The sequence below is a fragment of the Arvicanthis niloticus genome, chromosome 10 (assembly GCF_011762505.2).
Source record: "Arvicanthis niloticus isolate mArvNil1 chromosome 10, mArvNil1.pat.X, whole genome shotgun sequence".
In the NCBI taxonomy this organism is placed as follows: domain Eukaryota; kingdom Metazoa; phylum Chordata; class Mammalia; order Rodentia; family Muridae; genus Arvicanthis; species Arvicanthis niloticus.
In genome coordinates, this window is record NC_047667.1 from 67,934,918 (window position 1) to 67,953,662 (window position 18,745).

An 18,745-nucleotide genomic window follows, 5' to 3' on the forward strand; every position below is an offset into this window, starting at 1 on the left:
ACCCACAGCGGGGAAAAAAGGCAGTTTTAAGTTATAGACCTTGACAGATAGGCTCCCGATATCCTCAACCCCTGGAAATGGCTTTCATGAAGGGTTGATTGTGTCCTTATACCACCAGCCCAATATGGCGTGTCATCTTTGGCTGGTCCTGGGAAACCAGGTGACTTCCAACCCAACTACATGGCCTGTCTTGGGACTCAATCCCAATCCACTTGTCTCTGTGACCTCACACCACGGGTGCTGCCTTTTTGTCATTTAATTTTCTCATAAACGAGATAAGAGAAATAACTCTCTCTGCTTCCAGACCTGTGTGTCTGAGCATGGTGCCACTGTTGACTAAAATGAATCATACACCTTACTTTCTCCATCTCACTGGTCACAATCCCAGTGTCCAGACACCATGTGTCTGTGGCCACCATATTGGATAGTACAGGCAAACAATTTCCCATGCTCATGTTTAGTTTTGATAGACATGCTGGGGTAGAGATTAGGAGCAGATTTGAGGCCCTAACCTGGAATTGAGACCTAGCCTGGAATTGCTAAGATATACCACCTACCTCAGTTGCCACTTCCCTGGTAGGGCACATATTTTAGAGACTCTCTATCTCTTCCTGCACCAACCCTCAGTTGAGGTCATAATGAGCCCAGCACAAATCTAGGGGTCTGAGCAGCAGGAACTGAGTCTGTCACCTCCACTCAGTCTCTTCCTGTACCTTTGCTCACTGTGCTTGGGCTTTCAGGCTACACATGTGGTGGCTCTGTTTTATAAGCACTGAGGCCCCATCCTGCCAGTCTGAGCACTGGAAGCACTCATTAAGAGCCCTTGTATTTAAATTAGAGCTAATCTCATACACAATGCTGGAAGAGGGTGCTGGGAGGGCCCAGAGAGAAAGCTGCAATCTTTTCTGCCTTTGTCACTCTCTCCCAGCCCTTATTGCTAAACAGCCCTGGCTTTTACATCAGCCTGAGGGTATAATTTGCATCACGTGCAGGGAGTTAAAATACCCCTTCACATTCCCATCAACAAGGTCTGTCACAGTGCTTTGCTTTGTTTCTTCCCAAGTTCCCATAGCTGCAGCCTGGGGTGGGGGAGGGGAAGGAGGTGGTGCTTAGAGGAACAGATCGCCCCTGTGGGCTAAACTCTTAAGCATTGCTTTCCACCTAAAAGCCTAGAGAGCATATGAATCACAGGCCTAATCATTCATATTTACCTAATGTTTTACTAGGCAGAAAGTGTTATCTTTTGCATTTTAAATATATTCACAGATCCACCTCTAATCATTGAAAGTATGAATTAATTATGACTGTGACTTACCCAAAGTTATAGAGTCAGTAAATAATATAGCCTGGATTTGAACTCGTGGCAATCTCTGTTTGGAGAGGCAGGTACCTGGCATGTACTACAGAGTACTTGGGTTGCAGAAACCACAGAGGAGCAGGCAGGCTCTCTTCATCACCAGGAGACCTGAGGGAGTTAAGGAACTAGTCTTTTCCAGCCTGTGGGATAAGCCTTCGTCTGCAACCCACATCAGGTGTCACCAACAGTTTGTGGTACCACAGAGCAGCAAAAATGAAATATCTTGACTTTCTAGAGTCTTGGAAAATTAAATCTGGGGAAACGACCTCCCAGGCAATTTTCCATTAAGTGTAGGGAAGAGCTCATTCCTGGCCAGTCACTTCCAATTATTGCTGGAGTTCGGTTGGGTTGCTAAGGTGCAGTCTTAGCCCTATGGTCTCTCACACACACCTGACAAGCCTAGGTATACCACCAGTCACCTGTGTAACTGCTTCCTCTGCCTTCTCCAGGACTGAGTCTGTGGCGGAGAAGATGCTGACCAATTGGTTTGCTTTCCTTTTACACAAGTTCCTGAAGGTAAGAGGGAATGGGCAGGGCTGGAGCAAACCACACACCCTGGCCTTGGAAACAGCATGGGGACCTGTTCTTCAGAGACAGGGATTCCTTGGCATGACTGTTCCCAAGCAAAGCAGACCTGGGCTCTCTCCCCTGACTTTAGAGGCAGTCAGGAAGAGCCAGGCAAGATCCATATTCTCTGACCTGATATGCCCACAGGAGTGTGCTGGGGAACCACTCTTCATGCTATACTGTGCAATCAAGCAGCAGATGGAGAAAGGCCCCATTGATGCTATCACTGGTGAGGCCCGATACTCCCTGAGTGAAGACAAACTCATCCGGCAGCAGATCGAGTACAAGACTCTGGTGAGGAGTCCAAGAGCCCCAGTACCACCTGTGACTGTCCCTTCTCTACCTTCTAGCCAATGAAGCCATTTATCAAAAAGAGGCTTGGGGAACAATCTGGGCATATCGAGTATATAAAGAGGAAGGCAGATTTGCCCTCATCTGGTGAGCCAAAAGAGCTGCCTGTGCCTCAGTTTACTCGAGATGATATTGAGGGAGAACAAGTTCACTCACCATTAGGGAGTGCAAAAACAGCAAGGAAAGAAAGTGAGTGTGCTGGTCTCTAGTGTAGAAGCTTTGAGGACAAGTGAGGCCAGCACTTGACACCCATGGATCTCTCTTGATTGAGCTTTTCGGGTGCCTCACACTAAGCTTACCCCAGCCCATCTAAGAAGTAGATTGCCTTTTTCCTCAAGAAACAATTAACACCTTGGCTTCCGCTCTTACAGTGGATGGCAGGAAGAAGAGGAAGAAGCCAAGGCTCAGAATAGAGAAGCCATTCTTCTCATTGGGAGAACAAACCTCGGAAAAGGGTTCTGAGGCCTCAGCTTCTTCCCACACTACTTCCCAAGCATGTCCATCTCACCCTTGACCTTCTACTTAACAGATCCTGAACTGCGTCAACCCCGACAATGAGAATAGCCCAGAGATCCCAGTGAAGGTACTAAACTGTGACACCATCACTCAAGTCAAGGAGAAGATCCTGGATGCTGTATATAAGAATGTTCCCTACTCCCAGCGCCCAAGGGCTGTGGACATGGACCTAGGTAGGAAGGCTGGCACTGGACTAGGAGGGCAAGAGGGGAGCATGGCTTCCAAGAGAACTATCAGGCCATGAGATAGCTGGGGAAAAGGGAAAGGATGTGGAGTTCTGCCTGATACACAGCCCCCACAGGAGCATGACTAGATCCTGGCCAGGTGAAGGCAATGAGAAGCACTTCCCCCTCTTCCACATTTGCCTTGCCCCCTCCCCCAACCCCTGCCCTTTAGATGTCTAAAAGCTCTGCCATTGACATCAGTCAATGGAGACAAGGTTTCTAAGTCTCTAGAGGACACACAGACTGGGTGACCCTGTCTGCTCTTACAGCCTCACGGCTACCCATACCATTCTTTCCACCCAGAGTGGCGTCAAGGCCGGATTGCCAGAGTGGTGTTGCAGGATGAAGACATTACCACCAAGATAGAGGGTGACTGGAAGCGGCTGAACACACTGATGCATTACCAGGTAAGGGAAGACCCTCCCTGTGGCCTTCATCCCCAAGAATGTCCTCTTTTCTCTGTTAGAAGGCCTCAAAGGCCAACAACATACTTTCCTGTCTCCACTTTCTTTCCTGGGCCTGGAAGAGTGATGCTTAGCTTTGACTGCCCAATAGATTAATTGGGGGAACTTGCAAAACATTGTCTCTAAGACTGCCATGGTAATCCTCCCATGTGTGTCTCTATAGCTATACAAGGAACAACATATTGCAAAATCCTATGCCTGGACAGCTCCAGAGAGGTGCCTTGTGCTCATTTATCTAGCTTCTTACTAATGCCATTGGCTCTCTGACTTGTAGCAGAATAGGCACAGACTTGTCTTCAGCCCTTAAAATCCACAGGAACTGGAAAAAATTAAGTGCTCTTACTTTTTACCTGCATGGAGTGCCTCAGCAGGTGTGTAGATTAGATTCAGGATAGGAGGTAACAATGAATATGTTTGTAATACTGCCAGACACACAGAATGAACAGTCATAAAAATCTCAGCAGAGGAATATAAGCATCTACCCGACCCTGCTTTCTTCCCATGGTAACCACTCAAGAGCTTAGGTGTCTCTGTAAGATGAAGCACAGGTAGACACATTGGGATTCAGGAGAAGTGTTAAAATAGAAACTGGAAATGAGAGACACTGAGGAAAATTAAGCCAACCAGAGGAAGTGCCTCAGGCTGTAAGACCCGTGGGACTCTGATTAATGATATCCTCCTATGTGTCTGGTTTACAAAGGGAGACATGCAGAGAGGCTGACAGACTAGGCTGAGTTACCAATAACCAGCCACTGGGAGACCCTGAAGCTAGCCAATTGCCTTAAAACACAAAAGAAGCTGGAGGTATTGGGGATACCCCAAAGCACTCCTTTCTGCATCCCCATGCTACACACCTGGATCTCGGTCTCAAGTGAGAGAAGGTGTGTAGACACTTATATTCTATCCCAACACCCACGCCGCTGTTGGGATTCTATAATTCTTCCCAACCTTAAAATATTTATGTGCTGGAGGTAATACCTATAACAGGGAAGGCATAAAAGTAGCCGAAAGATTTAGAAACTAGTGTTACAAACTCAAGATGTGTACTTACTCACAAGCAGAAGTAATCAAATCATTATGTGTTAATCCGGTGTAAGCACACACACAACCACCTTCACATCGTGAGCACATCTAAAACAATGTATGAACCAATTAGAGGTGAATGAGAAAGCCCAAAGGAGACCAAATCTGTGCCACCAAATCTTGTTCCTGAAGGGCAGGAACTTGACTTTTCTCCATCTTTGATACCTTAAGGCTTGTTTCTGTTACCCAACCTGTGTATTCCAATAAGAATAGACTACCCCTTCCTTACTGTGGTCCTCTTACAAAACACTTCCAATTCCCTTGTGTCATTTATCATTTATATATTCATTCATTCATCAAATATTTACTGAGCTTTACTGAGTGCAAGGCACTTCCCACTCCCTAGTTCTGAGTGACAGAAGCAGCAGGGAGTCTTCCTTCCCTTGAAAGATTATTCAAAATGGCGAAGTGAGTACCAACACATGCTGAGTGCTCACAGGGTACTAGGTACTTTACCTGTCTTAATTTCTTTAATAATCATCACAACAATAATTACCAGACATGATTATTATCCCCAGTGACAAATGAGTCAACCAAGGCCCAGAGAGGCTGGTAAGTGGTGATAGAGCTAAGGGCAGATCCAGACAGGTACTTTGAGCATGGGTTTATACCACCTATTGGCTGAAAAAGAGGGGGGGGGGAAAAACCAGGGGTAGAGTGGGGTGGGGGGACAGAGACAAAGAGAAAGATAGACAAACACAAACCAAGAGAAGTAGCTTTATAACTGGACTTGGTATCGGTCACATTAGTTACCTTGTGAATTTCCCTAAAGACGACAACAAACCGTACATAATGTCATTGTTTGCTGGGAAGATAAATGCCCACCTTCACTAGGTTTTCAGAGAAGCATTTCTAGGTTGTGGGTGGCAAGAATTCTTGAGAGACAGGGCTAATGCCCCTCACCCCTCCCCAATCATAGACTAGGGGCTGTTGGGACACACAGCTGGCAAACCCAGAGTTTCTCCACCAGAGCACCGGCACCTCCTTGGAACAGTGATGGCTGCACGGGGCTCAGAACCCAAGGGCTAAAACTCAGTCCTCTTGCTATCTTCCCTGGAGGCAAAGGCTTTCGGAGTCCCTGCAGAAGAAGATCATCTTAATTAACAAAGAGATGGGTAAAAAAATGCCTGGGCTCCTGTAGATTTATGGGGAGGGTAAAATTAAACACCACCACTAAAGCTGGCTATCAGGGAATCTCGTTAGCAGTAATGCTCATTTATAGTTTGACTTCTCAACATTTAATTCTTTTTTGGTGGGAGAGAAGAACTGACAATTTAAGACCCAGAAAGATGGTTTTATGGCTGGTGCAGCTATAAATCAAACTTACAAAGTTCATAAAAATTGTTAAAATAAAAAATGGTTTAATAGGGGATGTTTTATGGCCCATAACATTATTATAGCTGTTTTATTCCCTCTGCGTTAGGGGTTTAATTGGATCACCACAATTCTGGGGATTCTCCGTTTTTATTAGATGGAGGGCAATCTTAAATCAAGATGGCCCCAAATGTCTTCTCTATGGCTCCTTATTCATCGGTCCTCCCCTGTCAGGTGCTAGGCCTGGCATCTTCTCAGAGGACAGGGCACTGTGCCATCTTTCTCCCAACTCCCCAAGGGCAGATACACTTTTGGTGAAACTATTCAAGGTGGCCAGCTCATAATATAACAAAGGCCAGGGGGAAATTGTAGCCAACGGCCAAGGTGGGACTCACACCAATGTGACCTGTAATAATATCCCAAATTAGGAAATAGACTGAGGAGTATGTGTGCTCTGGAGATGACAGGTCTGAAGAAAAATATCAACTCCTTAATACATTAATGAAGAGACCCTGAAGCAGTAACTTAGCCCACCCCTGCTGCTCTTCTTTCATCTGTACAATGGAAATAGTCATCCAGAACACAAGATGGATGGGAGGCTGAGTTTAACCTTTCTGCCCAATAGAAATAAAGTGTGTCATTCTAAATTTTTCACTAGCCCCATTAAAAATACAGAAACAGGCTGTTGAAATAATGTTAGCAATATACTTTATTTAGCTCGTCTTAAAAGAATTAGTTTAAGTGCATAATCAATGTCAGATTTATTAATGACATCATTTGTATGCTTTCATTCATACTAACTTTCTGAAATTCTCTCTCTCTCTCTCTCTCTCTCTCTCTCTCTCTCTCTCTGTGTGTGTGTGTGTGTGTGTGTGTGTGTGTGTGTGTGAACTTGTGTGCTTAGTTAAGACTGGCTACATGTCAGGTGATCCAGAGATATGAAAGGCAATATTGGTTGTCTGTAATATTTCTGAACTTCTATTGACCCCACACTCTCTAGAACTACTTAACTTCTCGAGACACCTCAGTTCTCTCATGTTGTCTTTTTGTGCTCTCCTTAGGTGTCAGACAGATCCGTGGTGGCTTTGGTACCTAAGCAGACCTCCTCCTACAACATCCCTGCCTCTGCCAGCATCTCTCGGACATCCATTAGCCGATACGGTAAGCAGCCAGAATGCAACTAAGAAGCTCAAGGTCTCAGCTTTTGTGATCCTCAGGGACCATCTTCAGGGAAGATCCTGCTGCTGCCATGCCTTTATACAAAGATACTGGCTTATCTGTCCCCTTCCTGAGGAGTCTTAAGGGCCATATGTCTTCTTTGAGAAGAGGCAGCAGGTAAAAGAGTTAGTGTAGCAGGTGTGTACCCGATCAGAAGTTCTCCTATTCTACTTTATAGCTGTGGTTCCAGTTGAATTGGTAATTATAGCCTCTTTTGTCAAAAGTATCTTAGTTTGGGACACAAAATTGATCATTCTTTTATGTCCATTTCCAGCCTCCTCTGAGCAGCAAGCTGCAGTCTCGCTTTGTCTGTTTTGGTTGTGTGTACACTCAAAGGCACTAGACTAGTCACCTGAAAGAAGCTACAGGACGTAAGGCAGTAGTTCCAAAACGGGTTCAGAAAATAAATTCTAGGACCCCAAAAGAAGTACCAGATAACTCCACAGAGGATCATTACAACTTGAACCCTTACTCTTCAGACTTTTTTTCTAAGACATGGGTTCTATGTGTAGCTGTGACTATCCTAGAACTAGCTCTGTAGACCAGAGCTGGCCTCTAACTCACAAAAGTCTGCCTCCTCTGCCTCCTGAGTGCTGGGAGTAAAGGCATGAGCCACCACTGCCCAACACTATCTAGACTTTCTAGAGTCCTTGTGTGTACACATCCAGCTGACATTTTACCTGAGTATTGTCCATTGCTGGAAACATCAAATGAGAGGGGATTCCCAAATTCTCACTAGTATCTGGGCTCTTAAAATTTCTAAATCTTTTTGTCTAGAAATTTTAGACTCTTCTCTCCAACCAAGGATCCATAAAACTATTCACTCAATATGTAGTCCCAAGAGTCCTTTCAAGGTGAAGCAGTTTTATTCTGAATAGATGTAGCAGGCGGGTGGCATTCCTGGAGGATGCTTCGAGCAGGAGGTTGGCCTGCCTCACTCTGGCTTTTCCTACCCTCTTCTAGACTCTTCCTTCAGGTACACAGGCAGCCCAGACAGCCTCCGGTCCCGGGTCCCCATGATCACCCCAGACCTAGAGAGTGGTGTCAAGGTCTGGCATCTGGTGAAGAACCATGACCATGGTGACCAGAAGGAGGGTGACCGGGGCAGCAAAATGGTGTCTGAGATCTACTTGACCCGGCTTCTAGCCACCAAGGTAATTCTTGCACTGCCCAGGCCAAGCTGTTCCCTAAACTTTGGCACAAACACCCATGCTACAGATGCTTCTGATTGCCTCTGCCATCTCTGCCTTGTATACCTGCTTGCTAGTTGAGTGGGAGAAAAAAAAAACACAGAAAGACCCAGCTGTACCCGAAATTTAAGGAAAGACTATCCCTCCCTACCCAAATGTGTCTTAGGCTGAGAGAAGATAAAGGCAGCATCCTTTAACTTTCCCAGGAGAGAACAAACAAAACCTTCAGGGATACTACGCTTTAGAGACCAGGCTGGATTCCAAAGTCTTACCCCACTGATCCCACTACAATACTGCAGGAACTCTGACATAGTGGCTTAAAGCTCTCAGACTTTCTCCCAGAATGGTTTATAACTGTTCTATCAGACTCATGTCTTCATTTTTGCCTTGTTAAATATGCCCAGCATATCAATAAGAGACCACCAAAACACATCTGAGAAAGTCGGGAGTTCTACTAGTCCCCAAAGTCTGTCTTGAACCTCTTAACTGGGACCCAGGTCTAAGCTTGTCACTGTGTCTAGAACCCATGAAGCTGGTGGATCAGGGCTGTGCCTGGGTTCTCCTGAAGCTAAACCTCAAGCCTACGCTGCTCACCTTAACACCAGGAAGCTGTTCTTGCTTCCTGTCAGACCCCACTCTACCCTCCAATCCCCAGCAGGGCTCAGACTCCCTGACCACCCTCTATAGGCTCTGCCACCAGCCTGAGTCCTCACATTTATTCTAGGGCATTCACTTCCTGTCTTCCCATCAAATGCCCTGGGCTTGCACCATCAGGGCACACAGCCACAAATTAGAAGAGAGATTAATTCTGTAGATTCTCAGACTTGTCAATCCCTCCCAACTCCACAACATCCCACCTAGTATTTACCTCACTCCTGCCCCTCTACCTACACACTCTTGCATTTCAGACAAATTTCCAAGGTAAGATGGGTCCAAGGCCCCATCTGGCATGCCTTCTGCTGTCCTCTGGCACCCACCTACCATTTCACCATCCCCCTTCCCACTTTCTCCCACAGGGCACCCTGCAGAAATTTGTGGACGACTTGTTTGAGACCTTGTTCAGCACTGTGCACCGGGGTAGTGCTCTCCCTCTAGCCATCAAGTACATGTTTGATTTTCTGGATGAACAGGCAGACAGACACAGTATCCATGACACAGATGTGCGGCACACCTGGAAAAGCAACTGGTAACCCCAGGGGAGCTCAATGGGAGTGCCACCTGGGGAGGGCCAGCATTTGGGTGGTCAGTTGGGGAGATAGGAGGCAGAGATGGGGGGGGCTGGGTTATCTGGCTCCTGGAACACAGCACAACACACACACACACACACACACTGCAATCAACATCATCTCTAAAGCTGCTTGCTCCAAGTGGGCCTTGCCTGGCCTGAGCTTTGCCACTGTGATCCTTCCCTTGGTAGTACTGCTCCCTTTGATGTAGAACCTTCTAGTTATCAAGAGGAAGAAGCTAGGGAGTTAATATATACAAAGCTGTGTATGAAACCTACACTGGAGCTTTGCAGTCTATCACTATTGAACCTTCTGAGAGATGCACTTCTGAGCTGGGACCCTTGATAAAGATGACCAGCGCTTGGGGATGAGGCCGGTACTTGCTAGACTCGACAGACCCACAAGTATGAGATTGCATTGCAGACTTGATCTCTTAAAGCCATCTTTTAACCCCAGCACCATAGCTTTCAGGAAACAACAGAAAGAATGTCCTGAAGGAGTGATTTTGGTTCAAGTCACTTCCACATCCAGATTAGTGGTGGGAGAAGCAGCTTCAGATAGTGCCTAGCGTGGAACTTTTCACTTCCAGTTTTTAAGCCCCGACTACAGACCACTCTAAGGACTAGCTTATAGACCAGACAAGACTTAGCCAAGAGCCAGAGTCAAAAGGCTTCCTCTAGGACTGAGCACAAAGGAGAGAAACATTTAGATTGGGCAGGAAGCCCACACAGCTGTCCCGAGTCAGCAATCCTCAGAAAACAGAGCTGACACAGATGGGTTCAGCCTGTCATTTGGAAGTCTAAAGTCCTAGCAACCAGCAAAATACTTTGAGAGAGCCAATGGGGCCTTAGAATAGACGTTCATTCTTTTGATGTTGTGGCCCTCCTCATCTGCAGTTTTTGGTAACAGTGGAGCGATATGGTTCACTGGCAGTAGGTGAAGAATATCCAGTAAGCGCTACCAAAGCAGATCTATGGTGTCTCCTCAACTTTGCAGGATAGCGAGCCCAGTACTGGGACTAGCTTTTTGGTTAAAATCAGGAGAAAGTTAAAGGTTAGTCACTTCCCTGTGCCTTCTGGCTAGACTCAAGCAACAGCAGTTGAGTGTGAGTGTGATAAAGCCGAGCCATGTGGCTTACACCTCACATAGCAACGGTCTAAGGAGAAGAGCTTAGACGTGTCCAGTTCTGCCAGAGGAGGACAGGACAGAAGAGCTGTGCCAAAGCTGGCTGAGGCAGCTCCTTCTAGGATTCAAGGAAGGGTTTGCAGGTTGGAGGACAAGCAAAATTTACAACAGGAGGCTTGGGATGGGGGGGGGGGGGTTAAACACAGTTACAATACTTATCATTATAGAGACACTTGGAAAATTTGGAGTTGGTGAAGTCAGCAGAATTCAAAGAAAAGAATAGCAAGAGCTAAGGACACTAGCTTGGGCTAGAAGGGCAAGCCCATGACAGAGTTCATGCCACACAGGCATCAGAAGAGTCAAGGCCGGAGGGCAGCTGGAGAAGACAGACCTCAGAAAGAGGCAAAACACTAGCTATAGAAACTTTTGAAGGCAGGCACTGGGCTTACTGCCTTATGGCTTTGGGAACGTTGAAGGCTATTCCTCTCTGCCTTTAGATTCCAGAGTCTCAAAAGCAGTCTTCTAACTGCCATTGAGTTCTTTCTGGGAAAAACTCAGAGCCACAGTGAGCCATTCTCGCTTGGAATGACAGCAACGGGTCCCTCCGTTCCCTCTGCCATGCTGAGACACAAAAAGCCCTGGAGGTGACCCCTGAAAGAAATTACCCCCTGAGCAACCTGTCCTCTGATCTAGTACTGAGAAGTGGCTCAGTGACAGACTGGCTCCAGAGGGTAGTGTCCCCACTGAGGCAGTACTTAGGACTGCCTGATCATTTCATCATTTTATACAATGGACATGACCACTGTGAGCAACTGTAGGAATTTGACAGGTTTGTCTGAAGCCTTGAGGAAATTGTGTTGTTTTCTGTAGTTGACTTCCCCTGGAGCACTGAGGCCTCTAGAAAAGCCTATCAAGAAGGGACAAATCCCAGACACACTCACCCCTCAGCTGTTAGGGAGCAGAGCAAATGCCTTGGTATGAGAAGACCAGAACCACTCTGCTTTCCCCTACATCTGGGAGCATCATGAGATGAGCAACCAGCTCCTGTTGGACCAGTTTCTGAGTTCATTCCCTTCTCTTTTAGAATGGAAAGTCTGCTCTACCATTCAGCAGTAAGGGAAAAGTATGAGTAAGGGGCAATGTCGAAGTGTGTTTTTCAAGGTCCTCTGCCTTTTCCTACAGCCTTCCACTCCGTTTCTGGGTGAATGTCATCAAGAACCCTCAATTTGTATTTGATATCCACAAAGGCAGCATCACAGATGCGTGCCTCTCTGTGGTAGCCCAGACCTTCATGGACTCCTGCTCCACATCAGAGCATCGACTGGGCAAGGACTCACCTTCCAATAAGTTGCTCTATGCCAAGGATATCCCCAGTTACAAGAACTGGGTAGAAAGGTTAGTAGTTCCCTCAAGACACCCACTGTGGGCATCAGTGACCACTGAAGACCGGGACCTCATACCCCCTATGATGTGGGAAGGAAGGGGGCTTTGTGTCCTGAGAAGTCTGACAGTTATCATCCTAATTAACATTTAATGAGCATGTAAACATCATTGTGATAAGGACTTTGTATGTATTGTTTCACTGAAATGTCCAAATGGATGGTTGTACAATAGCTGCTGTGATTATCCCTGTTTTACTAATGAATGAATGGAGGTATAGAAAAGCTATGTCACTTGTCAGAGCTCAAGAACTATGAGGTAGAAGAGCTGAGATGTGAACACAAGGAGTCTTGCCTGAGTCTGGGCTTTTGACTGCTCAGGACCCAGCAGCTCTTAGCTGACTGGAGCATCCTTCAGAAACTTGGACTGCACCTTAGACTTACACCTCAGCTTAAGGCAAAGGCCATATCAGAGAGATGGAAGGCAGGAGCAGTGTGGACCTCTGGCTCTATTCTCCCAAGGGACCTGGACCAGGGTGGGTACTGGTGGTTGTTTGCTGAACCCCCATCATAGGCCTGTCCTGTCCATGGCAGATACTATGCAGATATTGCAAAGCTTCCAGCCATTAGTGACCAAGATATGAACGCCTACCTCGCGGAGCAGTCTCGTCTGCATGCCACAGAGTTCAATATGCTGAGTGCCCTCAATGAGATCTACTCCTATGTCAGCAAGTACAGTGAGGAGGTAAGACAGGGTCTCAAAGGCAGAGACCAACCTGCTACTTGATCTAGGCCCGGAAACACAGCAGTAGCAGTCACTTTTAAAAAGTCGCTACCTACAGTCAAACTCACTGAACCCCAAACCATCATCTTTTCTTGACAAAACAGCCCAACCTCTCCTGATTCATTCAACACCTCCCTGTGCACTATCTTCTCTCACTCAAGGATTGTCTAATTTTATTCTTTCTTAAGCAATGAATAGAATTATCATTTTACCCTTGGGCAGATCCGGTCAGATTCAGATAGACTGGTGGACTTTGATGTGAACAGAAAGAAGTTAACCAGGAAGGTGACAGGTGACCATGCATTACCACTGGGCTTAAAGAAAGAAGCTGCAAAAATAATAGTAGCCCACTCTTGAGTAACTCTAAGATATGCTTTAAGCATATGAGAGCTGTATGCACGTGAAGATATTCCTGCACGTGTTTGTAGATATGTGCTCTACATCATGATTTTGTGGCATGCCACCCATATGGCAGTGGTCTCACCAGAGTAAATGCAGCTGAAAAATTCATGTGTGGCCCCAGAGTCATCTGTACCTTATAGTATTCATGATTATATGGCTATGCTGTGTAAATGAGTCCACCGAGCCGCTGGTTATGCAGCTTACAAGACTAGGTACAGTCTGTGCTCTTAATAGTAAATAACTGTGTAACTAGTGCATAAAATATGTTTACTATGTTATGCTACACATTGGTTCATGTTTTAGAGCATACTCCCACTTATAAAAACAGAGGCATACATTGCATGTGTGTTCTCTTATACTTGATTCAGTCTCTTGCATGTAAGTACTCTGGGATATTTTTCTGATGACAAAACCATGTTAAGACTCTTCTCTGAAAGCATCCTCACAGTTAAGTGAAGTATGACTACGCGTAGATCTTTTCACTGAATTATGTTGGCTATTTGACATTACACTCCTAAAAGCAGAATGGAAAGGGAGAGGGACAGATGCTGGGTTGATGACACCAGAAAGTTGTGCCTTTGAAACTGAGTCTTGAGTTACCCTGCCTTTGCTTTGCCCCTCAGCTCATCGGGGCACTAGAGCAGGATGAACAGGCCCGACGGCAACGACTAGCCTACAAGGTGGAACATCTCATCAATGCCATGTCCATAGAGAGCTGAGAGGAAGACATCCTGTTCCTGGAAGAGAGACTCATACAAGCTATCACACTGGCATCCCAAAAGGGAAGATGGGATGAGTGAAGGGTATCAGGCCCCAGAGCTGGCTGTCCTCTAAAACCTCAGCGAGGGAAGAAGGAAGGGCTCCTCTGTCAATGGCAGCCATGTTTCATCACAGCCGGTTCCTTCCAGAAGGACAGTGAACACCACCCATCACAGTGTGAGCTCAGGACACTACGGGCAAGGAGAAGGTGGCCCTTTAAGCTGAGAGGCTTGAGACAAATGGTTCTGCCTCTGTGACTGCTGCTTTGCATGAAAACTCATTTGATGTATATTGGGAAATAATGAGAACTTTATTTAATTTTTTAAGAAAAAGGGAAAAAAAACAGAAATAAAACAAAACATAAATCCTCCCTGTCCATCCCGTCCAACTTTTGTTTAATTTGATTTCTGTTTCCCTTCTCAGTAATATTTCTCCCTCCTTCTGTAACATCTTTCTCAATGTCAGAAAAATGCCTGAGAGATGCTGAGTAGAACAGGAATGGAAGAGCTCCCCTCTCCCTTGAACGGAAAGAAGAAGGAGAGGCAGGAAGGAGCAGAAGTTCATACTAAACATTTGGCAAATAAGCCAGGAAGAACTGAATCCCACCATAGCCAGACGCACCTGAGAACGGCAGGCCTTTGTGGGAATTGTGGAAGCTGAGCAGATCCACCTGCTAATAGGAAACTGCCTTCCATGCTGTGGCCCTGTGTATCCTCATCTCCCAAGAGGAGGAAGTACCCAACAAGGACCTGTGGGAACACGTTTTCTGTTTCACTTAATCCCAAGCCTCACCAAATGAGGAGTTGGTCTTTGGTACTTTTCCTTTTGGTTTCCCTAGAATTGATATCAGAAAGGGAAGAGGTGAGGCTTTCACAGAGCAGCCATCTCCTCCCTAAGGACTCTGAACAGAGCCCCACAAGCCAGGCACCTGGGGACTATACAGACCAGGCCTCCTAGGTCTGAGCTGAATGAGGAACATGGGTGTTTGACTTTGGATTCTACTCAACCATCCACTAGTTTACGGCAATTAAAAAGAAAACAATCTCAAACACTGTTTACAGTAAGCAATACTTGAAGAGTATAGGTTTAAAAAGCAGCAGTATTTATTATTCTATTTTCTTTTCTCTTGTGCCTGGAGAGGGGAGGCCAGCCTTCTCTCATATCCAGAAGCCCCTGACCATCTGGGCATAGTGCATTTGCCTCAGTAGAAATGACTGTGGTATCCCATCATCTCTGTCTATCATAGAACTGTGGATGTGAAAGTGTATTACTTCTGAGAAGGCACCTGTCCTTCCCTCTGTCTCCTGATACCTAATGCCATAGATGGCCAGCCTTCCTGAGTATAGCTTCCAAGTAGAGGCCAAGGCTCCATCCTTGGGCCCAGAGGCAAGCTCTGATAGCAGGACAAGAAATTCAACTGGTAAACCCTCAGGGAAGTTGGTCCTTCTGCCTTGGCATGGCGCCTTAGCAGCCAACTCTGAACAGCTTTGCAATTAGCATCTGTCTCAAGATAGGATGACAAGAGGAAGATGAAGGGAGGGCATAAGAGAACAGTAAGCATATGTCCCCTAAGAAGGCATGAGCCTTCTACTTTTTAAGGGGTCAGAAATGCCAGGCTATAGCGCTGGGAAATGGGGCTCACTATCCCAACAGAGACTGGCCCTGGGTGATTTCCTTCACAATTAACTCAGGCCTCAGCTATTTCTCCAGTTAATTCCAGTTTCTGAGACTGCTGACCAGATATGACTGCCTGCACAAGGCAAAGAAGAAAACCAAGAAGGTGGCTTTCATGCAATGTATGTGTCGTCAGATGGCTGTCTCATAACACAGCTGATGCTGTCTGGGTTGTTCAGCTTGTTTCTTGTCTGAATGCAATTGACAAGTGGAGAAAGAAAAGCATTCAGCAAAATACTCAGGAAACTTGCTGATTTTATGATGATTCACAACCAGCCATGCCAAGGCCACTTTTCTTCTGATAATCTACTCATGCTAAAGTTTTTTTGGGGCCATATTAATAGCCTAGAAAAAAAAAAAAAAAAAAAAAAAACCTAATGACTGGCCTTCCACATCAAGCCAAAGTGTTTGCTCCCCATATCATCCAAAGCTTATCATCTTAAGAGCCTGTAATTTATGAAAATGAAAGAAGTGATGTAGTCAAAACAAGAGTAGGAACAGAAGACAGGATAAACTCTGGCCCACCTTTTTTTCCATCACAGCACTGTTAAAGACTTTCTGAGCAGCTGCCACTGCTCAGGCTCATGTCCAGAGTGCCATTCCATCAAGACGTAAAAAAAGATGCTTGACATCTCTTTCAATAGCACCTTACCCACAGCCTTCTCAGTGCGCCTACCTGGTATATCCCAGCAGCCACTAATGGTACCCGCTCACTGCTTCTGGCATGCTTCACTGAAGATGGTTGGAGAGTATGGAGAGAATGATGGGGGGGGGGGGAGAACAAATCAAAGAATGCAGATGAAGGGAGCAGGGCCAACCATGAAAGGTGGTCTAGCCACTTTGCTAAGGATTCCATGAGTTGGACCACTTGGGCTGAAAAAGAAGAGTGGTCAAGGGGCACAGTTAAAGAAGAACTAAGAAGGAAAATTCAGCTAGAGACAGGCCATGCCATGCCAGGAGCGTGAGTTATTGCAGAGTCTTGCTCTCATTTTAGCTTCTACTTTTCATCCCAGCAGCTCTTTGCTTTGGCTTTCTAGTCACTGGTGGTCTACTCCCTAGGGGATGGAGAGGAGAGAAAGTTAATTAGTCACTCTTCTTGCTGCTATCCAACTGAAGGGTATTTTGGCCTTTTGTTTAAAAAAAAAATTGTTAAAGCTACCACCCTTCCCCACAAAAGCCATCTGTCTTTGGGGAGGCCTGAAGTCTCTCTTAAAGCTACCTAGCTTTACTTTATCTCATTGATCTACACAAAAGCCAATTCTCTAGGAAAGGAATAGGACTGCAGAGGGTTTGGCAAGACTGAGTTCTAGAGGACTGTATTAAGACTTGTCTCTCAACTGGATTTGACAACACCTCCTGCCTTCTGTGTGGGTCAGGCACTTACGTGTCTGATGTTCTACCTCTTTCTGTGGTTTGAACCGCAAAACCACTTCTGATCCCTCTTTCTTTATAGAGTGCAGTCATTCAACTTATGGGCACACTGAGATCTTACAGAAGGAGGGAACTGTGTCCTTCATTCATTCATTCATTTGGAGAGCATTCCTAAGTAGTAATTGTTTGCCAAGTTCTTAGAGGTTCTGCAGAGCAGGGTAAATAAGACCACAAAGGACCTTCTTTCAGCAAATGCAGATTCTCCAAGCTGCTAGACCTGCCACCAATACAGCAGGATGGTTCTTCCCACCATCCCCAGCAGAAAGCACTAGGTGCATAAAAAATGGGGTGTCATTAAGGAAGAAGCCCCCTCCCCGTTGCTACTGTCTCTTTAGTCAGCACAACCTTGCTGCTTATGTTCCTGACTTTCCTTCAGTTTCACCAGGATGAAAATAGAAATCAGCAGTTAAGGCCCCTGGACCTGCTGCACATGAGATAAAAGCAGTGTTGTCCGCTAGCCGTGGTCTAATACAACAAGCAGAGACTGCTGGAAGCCTCTAGCTACCCAGTTCGCAGATACTACACAACTGACAAATCTGTAATCTCACCTGCTGCCTGGCAATACTAAGCTGGCAGTTACTCTAAAGGGGCCCTTTCCAACCACTCACAGCTAACAGCCCTGCATCCTTGACACAGACAGTTAGGAATTGAGACACAGGGGACTGGGGGGAAGGGGGAAGGAAATGCAAAGTGGCTTCAGGGACCTAGGGCATGGGGCAGATCTTATGGTGGGAGGGAGGCTGGAAGAAGGTGGTCAGGTCCTCCTGATGCCTTGTCTTAGGAATGTGCTTGGAGAACAGTGGCACCATTTTTCATACTCCACGTCTCTTTTCCTTCTCTCTCTCTTTTCTACTCATTCCCTAGAGTGAAGATTTAGTATCTAAGGCCCAGTGACACTTACAACGAAGAGTAAAGTTTCTCTTGGTACTTTCTAGCTAGTCTAGGGAATGTTCCAAGAGATAATCAAGGCCAGTGCCTGTCAGACAGGCCTCAACACAACAAACAAACAGACCCACAACTCACTCTCCTCTCCCATACCATCTCCCCAGACTGAGATGCCTCCTCCCTCCCTCCGTGCTGTCTATACCCTAGGGACTCAGTGAAGGAAGTAAGAAACTTCTTTGAGACTCAGTTAAGGGCATCATTTTGACACTCTTGATCTCCATTTTGACATCCAAGCATAAGGAAGTGTGGTCCCCAGCAAACAGGACCAAAGTTCCTGAATGTATGGGAGAGAAAGGGACAAGCTCTTTATACAGGCACTTGAAGGCCTTGAGCCAAGCTGCCTCTCCTCATCCTCTCCTATTCAGACCTTTCCCCATGACACACTGGAGTCTGTATTATATCTATTTTTAAGAAAGTACAATGCTGGTTGTCTGGTTTTGTTGTTTTTACAGGTGTTATGAAATAATAAGAAAATGAAGTATTTAAAATGTTCCAATAAAGCGGGGTTTTGTTATCTAATATATTATCATGTACCTATTGTAAATATGAAACTCCTATTTTGCAAGCCAAGGACACAATTTGTACTGTTGTTATATATAAATAAAGATTACTGGATAAAAAAAAAATCTCTTTAAATCTTTAAATAAACATAGTTGTTTGGCCACATAGGTACAGAATAACTTTGGAGTCTATACAAGAAGCAGATACTCAGAAAGAGCAACTGAGTTGTTCTCAA

The 18,745-nt window shown here is 45.8% G+C and overlaps 1 protein-coding gene across 1 annotated transcript in view; it reads left to right on the forward strand.

Annotated features, from left to right (window-relative positions):
- The window catches only part of Plxna2 (plexin A2), a 191,640-nt gene extending 177,302 nt beyond the window's left edge, over positions 1-14,338 (forward strand). Inside the window, exons 23-32 of the mRNA XM_034512965.2 lie at positions 1,807-1,873; positions 2,072-2,218; positions 2,805-2,964; positions 3,319-3,422; positions 6,938-7,037; positions 8,058-8,248; positions 9,301-9,470; positions 11,818-12,030; positions 12,609-12,759; positions 13,824-14,338. Coding sequence (XP_034368856.1) covers positions 1,807-1,873; positions 2,072-2,218; positions 2,805-2,964; positions 3,319-3,422; positions 6,938-7,037; positions 8,058-8,248; positions 9,301-9,470; positions 11,818-12,030; positions 12,609-12,759; positions 13,824-13,919 — 1,399 coding nt within the window. The 3' untranslated portion in view covers positions 13,920-14,338. The remainder of the gene's footprint in view (positions 1-1,806; positions 1,874-2,071; positions 2,219-2,804; positions 2,965-3,318; positions 3,423-6,937; positions 7,038-8,057; positions 8,249-9,300; positions 9,471-11,817; positions 12,031-12,608; positions 12,760-13,823) is intronic.
- The last annotated feature ends 4,407 nt before the right edge of the window (positions 14,339-18,745 follow it).